The sequence below is a fragment of the Microtus ochrogaster genome, chromosome 7 (genome assembly GCF_000317375.1).
Source record: "Microtus ochrogaster isolate Prairie Vole_2 chromosome 7, MicOch1.0, whole genome shotgun sequence".
NCBI lineage: Eukaryota > Metazoa > Chordata > Mammalia > Rodentia > Cricetidae > Microtus > Microtus ochrogaster.
The window spans coordinates 407,937-419,968 of record NC_022014.1 but is presented as its reverse complement, the minus strand read 5'-3'; the positions used below and the strand labels follow the sequence as shown (position 1 = coordinate 419,968).

At 51.5% G+C, this 12,032-nt stretch overlaps 1 protein-coding gene across 1 annotated transcript in view; it reads right to left on the bottom strand.

The window, feature by feature from the left end:
• Ergic1 (endoplasmic reticulum-golgi intermediate compartment 1) overlaps window positions 1-12,032 on the bottom strand; it is a 97,201-nt gene that overhangs the window by 18,361 nt on the left and 66,808 nt on the right. The window contains exons 5-8 of the mRNA XM_005349016.2: window positions 11,107-11,231; window positions 5,668-5,772; window positions 3,817-3,877; window positions 827-927 (exon numbers count right to left, since the gene is read on the bottom strand). Coding sequence (XP_005349073.1) covers window positions 827-927; window positions 3,817-3,877; window positions 5,668-5,772; window positions 11,107-11,231 — 392 coding nt within the window. The remainder of the gene's footprint in view (window positions 1-826; window positions 928-3,816; window positions 3,878-5,667; window positions 5,773-11,106; window positions 11,232-12,032) is intronic.

The following is a 12,032-nucleotide window of genomic DNA, read 5'->3' as shown; positions in this document are numbered from 1 at the left end:
AGAGAGAGAGAGAGAGAGGAAGAAGAAGAGGAGGAGGAGGAGGAGGAGGAGGAAGAGGAGGAGGAGGAAGGAGGAGGCAGAGGAGGAGGAGGAAGAGGAGAGAAAACACACACAAAGAAATTGGCGATGGAGGCAGGAAGCTGGGGGAGGGTGTGTAGTTCCTAAGTACTTGATACATGATAGTGCTCACCCCAATCATGATTATAGTCAATTGAGCTAAACACCCGTCATTTACTTAGGATTTGGGTAGCCCTGCAACAGCGGAAACAGGAGAGTCCTGGTGGCAAACAGGAAACCCACCCCAGTGGGCTGGGGCAGGGATTTCTCCCTACTCCAAGTGCTTAAGTTACATTGGCAGTGCTGTTTCTGGAGAGGCACAACCCACTAACTACAGGGTCATCTCATTTCCTTGACTCTGATGTCCCATAAGATCTGTCTGTCTCTTGTAGTGCTGGGGTCCTGGAACAGCCACAGCCACCTTGATATGGTTCCCTGGCTGAGCCAGAGCATCTGCCATGTGCTGATCAACAGTCACCTGAAAAAACCAGGACCAGAAGATGCCAGACCTGGGACATGGAGGGACAGTCCTCTGCCTGTTGTTTCAAACATATCACTTCTTGTCTCCTTGTTAGAGCTTCTCCCCTGGACAATGAGGCCACCACAATGGCAAGGACTGAGTATTTCATCTTTACCTAGACTAGAGAAAGAGCCTGGTATCCCCCAACCCCACCATACTCCTTTCAGCAGAACGCATGGGGGCATTGCCTCTTCTCTCAGCCAGCAGAGGGCGCAATTGCAATGCTCAGTCCATTTACAGCCCACTAACCTTGTTGGCCACTGTGTACTGGTAGGAGTAACGTTGCTTGCCACTCTTGTCCTCGTATACTGTGGGCACAATCTTCAAGATGTAGTCATGGGAGGCCAGGGCTGCAGGGAGTACAAAACAAGATGATACCGGCTGGGCACTGCCAGGCAGGCGGCCCCGCATGCCATTCCAAACTTAAGTCCTGCTGGCATTGCAGAGAGCTCTTTCCTCTTCTCTGGAATGCCACGGCCTGAGCATTTAATTCCATTTGCTGGGATCTTTGCATCTGCATTACATAACATATAATATTCAGAAATGGGGCAACCATTAAAGAAGAATGCTGAGAAGGCATTATCTCCAGAGCCAAACTGTGAATCAGCATGGGACCACAGGACACATTCTCTTTAACGGGTGACCCCACAGAATTATCTAGAAAAAGCTCCAGGAAATGGAGCAGCTTCAAATATCCCTTTACCTAGACTAGAGAGAGACCAGCAGGACAGCACTTCTTACCACTCCCAACCCCCACGAAACTCTCCAGGGGGAAAGGTGGGGTTCAAGAAAGACCCCATTCCATTATGGGCACTGTCTGCATGCTTTTGTTCTGAAAATAAATCGGGCTCTGGGTTTCAGAAAGAAAAACAAAAAGAATCCTCCAGAAAGAACTATGTAAGAACTGATCAATCCCTGAGGATGGGGGATGTGCTCAGTATACATGGCATTGGTTGCAGTCCCAGAATTGCGAAAATAAAAAAATAAAAAAATCTGATCAGTTTCTCTTTTCTTTATCAATAAACATCTGATCATCCAGCCCTGCAATACTTCAACATAACCCTTCACCCAGCTCTCTTGTCTCCCCCAGCCTGGATTGGGGAGATGCTGAGGATAGACCCTCTTACCCAGCTCTCTTGTCTCCTCCAGCCTGGATGGGGAGATGCTGAGGATAGACCCTTTTACCCAGCTCTCTCATCTCCTCCAGCCTGGATGGGGAGATGCTGAGGATAGACCCGTTTACCCAGCTCTCTCCTCTCCTCCAGCCTGGATGGGGAGATGCTGAGGACAGACCTGAGCCTGTTATCCCTGCCCCCAAAACCTGAACAGAGCCTGGTACTGAGTGGACAGCGGTAAATCTTGCTGAATGAATGAATGGACAGAAGGATGACTGGACAAAGGCATGAATGGAGAATGGATCAATCAGCTGCTGATAAGCATGAGGTAACTGACACCAGAGCTGCCTCCCCGGGCATGAGGTAACCGGAACAAGAGCTGCCACAGCCTTCCCGGGCAAGGACTGAGCCCTGCAGACCTTGGGACGCCAACAGAGGCCCAATGTCTGTCCTTCTCACTCCTTCTAGAACATTGGGCTGGGAACCCCGGAGCTAAAATTACATGGAAACTGAGTCTTCTGAATCCTAATGCTGGTCCCACCCCCCACAAGTCAGTCCTATCTTCAGACTCACATGTAAGGGTGGTGGGCATGGAGAACCTTCCAGACCTGACAAGCTCACTCCCTGCCTCCTCCTGACCCTGACATCTCTCCAGGAAAGGGCAGCACTCCTGGAATCAAGCTGATACCCCAGAAAACTTGGAGAAAAGTTCCCTAGCCTTTAAGTTCTTTTTCACGCCTGTGATGGCTCTCAGGGTTGTGAGCTAGGGAACCTGGTGTCAAAGGCAGACCCTGGTTCTCACCCTCAGAGACGCCCATGTGATGGACTCAGTATCTATAATTAAACCAGGAGGCCAAAGACCACCTTGAAGTACATGTCTCGAATTTCCATTACCCAGGAATAAAGCCTGAAGGAATGAATGCCTTAGCAAAAAACACAACTGAAATATTTTTTATTTGTACAAGACAAAGGCAGTCACACACATACACACACACACACACACACACACACACACACACAGATGAAAGCTGCCCTTATGTGTACTGTGTACAGATGACCAGGTCACGTTCCCACCGAAATATAACATGCCAGATGTCATGGAATCACACTGGGGCTTCGCCTCAAGGACCAGGTATCATGAACATCTTTCCACGTCAACAACACAGAATGGAAGCCGATGGAGACTGTTTGCTTCACCCATTCACCTCCTGGTCTCTAGAACTTGGTACTGTGCCTGAGCAACGTGCATCTGATGTCTGACTGCCAAACGGTCGTGAGACATCATGGCTAGCAGCTGCCACATTCCAGGATGCAGGTCCCTACCACACACTAGGAGTAATACTAATATGGCTCTTTAAAAAAAATATTTATTTATTTATTTGTTTATTTTGTATACAGTTAGACAGAAGAGGGCACCAGACCTCATTACAGATGGTTGTGGGCTACCATGTGGTTGCTGGGAATTGAACTCAGGACCTTTGGAAGAGCAGGCAATGCTCTTAACAGTTGAGCCATCTCTCCAGTCCATTAATATGGTTCTTCAAAGTGACCCAAGGGACATTACTGTTTTTAGCTTACTGTGTATGTGCATGCACACACGTACACATGGGCATGTATAAAAGTGGACACATGTGTGTATGTGTGTGCACTCTGTGGCCCTGAGTAGGGATACAGCGCTCTCTAATCTCTGGAAGGAGCCAATGGTTGATAGGAGGGGTTTGGTCAGGAGATGGGGAAGGGAATGGGAGGGGAGGAGCCAGCTTGTTTCCCTATTGGCCCCCTATGGAGCTGGTTCCCTTAGAGTGGATTCTGGTTCTGCCATCACTCTATGAGAGCCAGGTGATTACCTCCACTCAGGACAATGGCAAAGCAGTGATTAACAACAGTGACAGCAGCTGGTGTCAGAGCTTGGGGATATTCTAGGGCCTCGATCTGCTTTCCCTAGGGACAGGCTACCCTCTTCCCTCCCATAAGACAGGGCAGCTGTGGAAAAGGAATGGCTTGAGGATATGACTTTGGTTTGCAGCAAGCACCTGACTAACCCTCCTGCCCCTCTGGCTACTGTGCTCCCACTGTGAGAGAGGACTCTTGGGGGAGAGGTTTGCTCGATGCTGGGATACTTACGGTTGGAGGTGAGTCTGTCTGCTCCACCAAGAGCATTGAAAGCTCCATGAACATTCTGGACCTGCAGAGAAGCACAGAGTGAGAGACGGTCCCTAAAGACTGCCACCTCCCAGCCTAGCCTTGTCGGTGGGGACTGGCCAGGGGCCATCTGGTCATGAAGGATGGTGTAGTAGGGACTGGCTCATACAAAGGTCTGGGGAGCAAGACACAGTGCGGGCCACATAGTAGGCAGTAGCATGCTTGCCACTTTAAACACCTATTCTGTCCTGGCCACTTGGTGTCAACTCATTTACTGTTACTTAAAAATAGACCTCTTAGCCCTCTCTACAGACTAGCAAAGCAAGGCTTAGAGCAGCCCCCCAACTTGCCAAACATCTGAGCTGGCAATGGAGCCAAAGTGAATTCAGTCTATGTCCCTAAGAATCTGCAGAGGAAACCCAGATAAAGGGTCATTTTGTGTCACACTCCTTCCATGACCCTCCCAGCCCTCTGAAAGGTCCTGAGAAGAACCAGTTTAGGGGTGCAGAGTTGTGGTCTCCCACTGTGTCAGCTGTAGGTGACATACAGGAGTTATGAATAGACACCCCCACATGGCAGTAATCAGATTGTCCCCAGGCAGGGACTGCTGGAGAAGTGGGGAGCAGCAGGCAGGTGACATGACCCTCAGGCTGACCCCACGAGGCTGATGCTTGCTGACAGTCAGCAGAAGTACACTCTCCGCACATGGTCAGGGCAGGGTAGAGCAGCAGCAGCATGTCCATCTGCTGCCTTGGGACCTCAAGGATGGAGGTGTTGTGGTGTGCCCTCCAGCCTGGAAGAGTCACACCAGCAGGGCCCACCTTCAGCCTGACCGACATGTGCAAGACTTGGCACACAGTAGGTGGCTGGCAGATGTTTCTGAGTGAACAGAAGACACGGATTGGCTCTAATTCCTGTAGAGCAGAGGGTAGCTGGGGTCCTTTGGTTTTGTGCCTACATGCAGCCCCAATCTGCTCTCTTGCCTTCTGCCTTCTCCCCTGCCTCAGCCTGGGTCCTCGTCCTCCTTGCCCAGGTTGTAACCCTTCCCTCACCTTCTTGCCTACAGTCTTGCTTCATGGATCCTTCTTCCTCCTAATAGATGTATGTTTGGTGTGGCAGTGGCCTCAAACCGTCAGCAAACCCTTCACCAACCTAGCACAGGCCTTCCTCAGGCAAACCCAGTTCCCTGCTCCCCTCCTTCAGACAGATTCCTTTGGGCTTTTAGCCAGCTGAGTGAGAGGAGTCATCTTGGGTGACACATGCCTTTGGCATTTCATGTCTATATGTATCATTCTGGGGTCACAGACACATGCTGATTAATTGTTCTGAAAAGTCCGCTTGAGAGTCTGTTCATATAAAAACAAATGGCTGGGTTTGGCATAGAATGGGCCTTTGGACAGAGGGCAATGTGTCTGATGCTCCCTTCCTTGGGCCTTGTGTCAATGAACATCATGGGCCTGGCCATGTCTGCACGTAACAAGAGGGACATCCTCTCCATAGTATCATGTTGGCAGGATGCTCTTGATTTTGGAGACTGCAGAGCTGTGAACTAAATAAACTTCTGTTTATTAAACACCGCCCGGTCTGGGCTGCTCAGTGATACCAACAGAAAATGGAATGAGACAGCTATGAGGGAGTGAGCCGAACCCCAGAGTCCACCTCTCTCCTAGTCCCAGTTCCGAGCCTGAGCATCTCAGTCTGCTGTGTGGCTGGTGGCACCCCAGAAGACAGGACAAAGAGGAGCCAAGTGAACAGAACCTCATGTGAGTGACCCTTAGGGAGAAACCCCAGCACACTAGCTCACAGCCATATCACCCTGCTCCCCCTGCTCACCTGTAGTGTATCCCCAAAGGAGAGTTTGTGGATGATATGTGTCATGTCCGGGTTCTGTGGCTGGGCTGTGGCACTGTGCGTGGACACGTGGAAGTTGCCGGGGACCTAGAGGAAGGAAGGCAGGTTTCATGTATCTGGGTGGCTGGCCAAGGGGGCTGGCTCCGAGGGCTGTATGATCTCCACGGACTGGGACACAGGAGTAGGACATACATTGGGACCGGGACTCTGACTTGTAGCCTTTCCAACTGTATGAAGAAGACTGGTTCACTCGTAGAAGCTACGGGAAGAGGCATCAGGGACAACCAAGGACAAGAGTCCATGTGAGGTATCCAGGTAGGCGATCAGTAGAGCCTGGACTCAAAACGACAGCAGTTCCCACCTACCTCTGTGGATTCAAGGTTTGCTGGCTCAGCAGTTGATGGGGGTGCACTCTGAACAAGCAAGTGACTTCCTCAAACTCTGAACCAAGCTCACGTCTGCTTAAGTCGACCTCATCACCACAGACAGGGAATCCCTAGAGACTGACTTCAGTGGCCTTGAGAGCCTTCTGAGATCCCCTCGGAGGACCTCAGAGTAGCTTCTATCCTGGTCCCCAGTGTCTACTCACCCTTGCTTCTCCCTACACAGACCCTTCCCCAGGCTTCTAACAGTAAGCCTGTTCTTTTTTTTTTTTTTTAAAGTAAATCTTTTTATTTATTTATTTACTTATTATGTATATAATATTCTATCTGTATGTGTCTGCAGGCCAGAAGAGGGCACCAAACCTCATTATAGATGGTTGTGAGCCACCATGTGGTTGCTGGGAATTGAACTCATGACCTTTAGAAGAGCAGGCAATGCTCTTAACCAATGAGCCATCTCTCCAGCCCAGTGAGCCTGTTCTTTAAGGTGGTTTGTTACACAAGAGTTCATGTGCTGGGGGTGTGGCCTCATGGCGGCCATGAGCATCAGGCAGAACCTCTAAGATGTGGGGCCCAGTTGCAGTGGTGATCCTTAGGCCGCTAAGGGATACTGAGCTCAGAAGGCTTCTCGTAGCACCTAGGTTGGGTTTTGAAAGAGCAAAGGTGGCCTGTTCTCTCTTGGGCTTCCTGTCCTACCACAGCATCCTTCCTTTAGGATCCTTTCTGTCACGTGTCCGTCACTGTGACATCCACTGAGAGGACTTCATCACAGGTCAACTGTTGGGCTCCTGAGCATAAGCTTTCACCCGCTGGGGCTGAATAAATATCATTTCTTTATCCATTACTGCCTCAGTATTTCACTATGGCAATGCACAAACTGAGTGACCCAGTTGAGCCCAGGTGCTTCAGTGACGTGTCTGGTTACTGGTCACACACTTAGGCCTACCTCTATGCCTCATCAGTGCCACTCTCTCCTCTGCTCACCACCCCTCAGCCACCTCCCTATGGCACTGGGAACAGTGTCCTGCACAGCCCACCCTGGGGCCTTTGTGTCTGCCACTTCTTCCTGGAATGCTTGTCCATTGAGCTTCCCCACCTCCCTTAGCCCAGTGCTCAGGCTGAGGAGAGCCCCCAGCTCTGTTTCGGTTATATGTTCAGGAGGGCTTTCCAGGGGGAAAGACTCCCTTGTGCAGAGGCCCCAAAGCCTGCATTTCTCAGGAAGACAGGGAAAGGTCTCACAGCAGAGACAGCAGGAGCAAGCAGCAGGTACGCTTGATAGAAAATCCTTGAACAGAATAGGGCAGCTGCAGGCAGAGAAAGCAGGGGATATGAGGCCATTTAGCTAAAATCCCAACTGCCACACTGGAGAGACCCAGGGTCTTTCTTAGTCCAGCTGCCAGGGAGTGAGAAACATGGCTATTTCCTGGCATGTGACTGCCCACCAGGGAGCTTTTGTTAGTGCTCTGTTTCAGGCACTGGGCTGAGGACCTTCCACTGTGACAGCCTGTCTTCAGCTGTAGCCAAAGCTCATAGATCTTATGAGCTGTGGCTGAAGTGGGCAGCCTGGGGAGTCGGGGGTGGCCCAGGAAGGTCTCTAGAATGAGCGGAGCATAAGAGTGGCCTGCCTCAGAGGCACAGAAGCAGCAGCTCTGCACCCATGGCACTGGGGCTCTTGCCGATTGTCACTCTGTGCCTCAGTTTCCCCATCAGAAAGTAGGACGATGACCACAGAGGTTTTGTGAACGACAGAAGTGCACAGGCACGTGGGGATGAATATGCTTCAGGACTCACAGCCTTGGGGCCCTGGAAGGGCGAGCAACAGGGGCGAGGGAAAGCCGCTGCTCCTGAGAACAATTTCACGCTTCCTTTCACAGCGTGAGTAACACCTGGGTTTATTTCCATCACAAAACCTGCACAGGGCTAGGGCGTAGCTCAGGAGAGATGTGGCTAGGTGCCTACGTCAGGAAGAGCACCTTGCCTCATATACACAAGGCTTTGGGATCCATTCCAGCACCATGAAATAAAAAAGCCCTTTTATGTGATATCATCAGAACTCCTGAGACTGACAGTGTCCCGTCAGATTCTCTGGGCGGTGGGCCAGGCCAGGTGAGGTCCAGACAGACAGCCTTGGGTTTGGGGTCTCTGCCCCCAGGGTTAAGAGCGTGGAGAATGCTGGCTCCTGGATATCTGCCACCCGCTGCCCGTCCTCCAGCCTGTGACTCAGTAACCCGCTCCACTCCACACCGAATCCATCACAGGGGTCTGAGTCACACAAGCACACTGAGCTGAAGAAACAGAAGACAACGCTTTTAGAACCTGTGACCTGGGCACCTACGTCACTGTCTCAGATAGATTTTAAAAATATATAGCTGGAGTCGGGCCCCCCTTCCCAGGGCAGCCATGATTAGCAGGGCTCCCGGGCAGGCTCGCCTGAGTTGATGGGGGCTGCCAGGGCACCTGCAGGTGAACTCTGGCATCTCGCTGTTGGTGGACTTGCTGATGGGTAGATAAAGAGGCCATGTCTACAGAGGGTCTATAAAGGGGACGAGCCTATGTCTAACAATGGGAGACCAGGGAAGGACAGCTGCTCTCCTTGTCCTCATGGCAGGCTGTCACACTGGCCTTTTATTTATTTTATTTTTGGAGGGGAAAGGGAAGTTTTGAGATAGCGTTCCTCTGCGTAGCCCTGGATGGCCTGAAACTCGTTATGTAGACCAGGTTGGCCTCAAACTCAGAGATCCCCTTGCCTCTGCCTCCTGAGTGCTGGTGGCATGCACCACCACCACTGCCTGGCTTACACTGACTGTCTTAATCACAGCTCCAGAGAACAAGACCCCAGAAAGGGAGAGTGGGCAGGGTCACGAGAGCCTATATTCTCCAAAGGGCTGGGTGGACAGTGGTCTAGGCTGTGCCCAAAGAACATGGCCACTCTGGTCATAGCATATATAATACAGATGTTAAAAGCAGTAGCCGCAGGCAGGGCTCAGGGCCCAGTGGCTGGAGTGCCTGAGCTCAGACCTAGCTGTGGTTCCTCAAGTGCTACTTGACTCCTAGGCTTTAGTTAAGGGCCAGGTAAGAATCAATTGGACAGTGGCCACAGTACAAAGGCTGGTTAGTGCTTTCCCAGATGCCCTGGCCATCACGTTCTCTTTCTCTGGCTCAGAGAGGCCCAGTTTCTTACATGTCTGCCATTCATGTGCAGTGTACAAACACACACTAAAGTGATGTCAAGCATAGGCTCACAAGGGCAGGGCAACAGCCTACTAATGGGTTACAAGGTAGGGGAGGAAAGATTGCCCAAGCCCGACCAGTCATATTGTGAAACATTTATACATCTGATTCGGTCATATGCGGTAGATAATAACCCTGCCTCCTTACAGATGAGGGAATCAGAGTTTGATACACTAAAACACCCAGTTTCCTTAGCCAGGACACCAGTCAGGCTTTTTTAAAACGAAGGTGGTTGGTCTGATTTGAGAGGCAAATTCTGATCCACCTGGAGCCAGCTGGGATCCATGACGCAGCTCACGCAAGGAAGCAGAGGACGTGTCTGCCAAGAGGTAGGTAGTGTGACAACGGAGCATGGTCGAATGCAGGTGACCACATGTCACAGCTGGGGAGTGAGCACATGTGCACATGTGCCTGGGAATCTTCAACTACCACCAGCAGGCACCCCACAGCCCCACCACAGGGGGCTCACCCGTTCCCCAACGCAGCCCTTGCTTCATTGACTAGATATCAAAGTGATGTGGTCTTTGTCAAGGAGTTTCCTGTGTGTCGGCTGTTGTCATTCTCAGAGTGGCAGTGTGTGTACCGTGCTTTGAAGTTCTTTATGGCTGTACTAGAAGGGGAACAGCAGCAGCTTCGGGTAACAAAGTCACGGGTACAACTAATGCTGCCTTGGTCTTTTTGGATTGTATTAACAGCTGTAGGAAATGCTAAATTAGCTTAGTAAAAAGAGATGGGACTTAATCAGCAGTCTTTGGGGTATCTGCAGATAAATCTGTATTCTTTCAGGTTTCTGTGGACCCTGCATTTATAACAAGGCTTTATACTCTACTCTCTTCTGGGAGGCCTTGTGGTCCTTAGAGCTTGGTGGCAGGAGTCCTGGGATTCAGGAGGTCAGATGTAGAACCTACAGTTCTGCCTCCCTCATACTCCCAAGGCAATGCTGTTGGGAGTGCCCGCTCAGAGTGTCCCCAACCTAAACCTATGACTTCCTACATCACAGTACAGTGCTGACGCTGACTCCCGCAGGAAGGCCTGTTGCCCAAAACTCTGTCCTTCAATCTCAGAAACATGTCTCCAAATTCTGGCTTAACATTTCCCTAGAGATACTTGCTGGGTGGGAATCAACCATATCAGAATTGAGGAACAGACTCCCGGCCCCTCCCACAGAACCCCTTTCCCAAGCGTTCTCAGCCGCAAAACAGCTGTGGAAGCAGGAACTTAGTAGGGTCTTTGGGGCCATGGGTGCTTTCTGTGCCACCCCCCCCCCCCGGTCACAGCTTCAGTTCTTGACTTCCCCCACCCCCAGGTAGCCCACACCAAGGGAACTATCGACTGGGCTGACCGGCAGGTGTTGGGCAGTGGTGGACATGTCCTGGCTGTCTATCGCCACCTGCCCTGGCACCTCATCTGTTATGTCTCCAATATAATAAGGTGCATGTTAACCAACTTGGAATGAACAGTGGGTGTTTACCCATTTACCCAACGTGAGCTTTGTGACATGGGTGACGATGCCACAGTGACATTATTGCCATCACAGCTATAACCTCAGGTGGCCTGTGGGCCACTGCTTGCTGGAGAGGAGCACGAACTGGGACTTGAAGGCAGGCCTTCTCGCCTCCCCCCATTTCCTCCACTCCAGCAAGGTGCAGACCCACCATCAGGGGCCTGAAATCCCAGGGAGTCCAAAGCCTACCCAGTCTCAGAGAGAATTATCAGGCAGTCATGTGCTGAGTCTCAGCTTGCCAGGGGCTCTGTTGGGGTCAAGTGGGTAGGGAGCAGGAAAAGGACCCAGGCAGTGTCTCTGTACCTTGTTGATGCTGAACTGGCCCTCAAAGCGGCAGTCTGCTCCATTGTTCAGCAGGATCTTCATGGAGTTATCGATGTGGCCCACTTCATGCCTGCCCATCTCATCTTGGATGTCAAGCCCGACCACTGCAGAGGCCAAAGAGAACAGTCACCCACCCCACCTAGAGCGGGGACCAGCCTATTTCTGCAGAAGCCCCGGTTAGCCTCCATAAACACAATGCCCAGGTAACCCAAGGCTACACAGAAAGGCAGCCAGCAGAGGAGAAAGAGGCTGCTTGGCTCAGAGAGAGCAGCATCCAAAACAGCCCCCACCCCAAGTCACAGCATCCCTACCTCTGCCTGAGGCTAGCGATGAGGGAGGAAGAGCTAGGAGGAAGCAGGGGCTAGAACAGCCAAGGATGCAGGCCAAAGGAATGCTGTGGGGTAGGAGGCGCCACAGGGGCCTGCCACTCGGTCCACACCCTGGATCCTCACTGTGACATGACTCAGGAACTCATTACCCTCAATGCCTCAGTTTATCTTTCTGAAACATGAGGTGCTAAAAATTGAACTTTCAACTGGGCGGTGGTGGCGCACGCCTTTAATTCCAACGCATGGGAGACAGAGACAGGTGGATCTCTGGGAGGTCGAGACCAGCCTGGTCTACAGAGCGAGTTCCAGGGTAGGCTCCAAAGCTACAGAGAAACCCTGTTCTCGAGAAAAAAAAATGACCTTTCGGTGGAAGGGTATGTGGACCAGAGTTAACAGGCATGGCAGACACTCAGCACAGGGTCCGAGTGGTAGCACGTGCCTAGTGCTTCACCAGTGCCAGCACTTGCCACACCTGACACTCTGGGGTACTCGGTGAACAGATTCAAGCATCTCTCTCTCTCTCTCTCTCTCTCTCTCTTTCTCTCTCTCTCTCTCTCTCTCTCTCTCTCTCTCTCT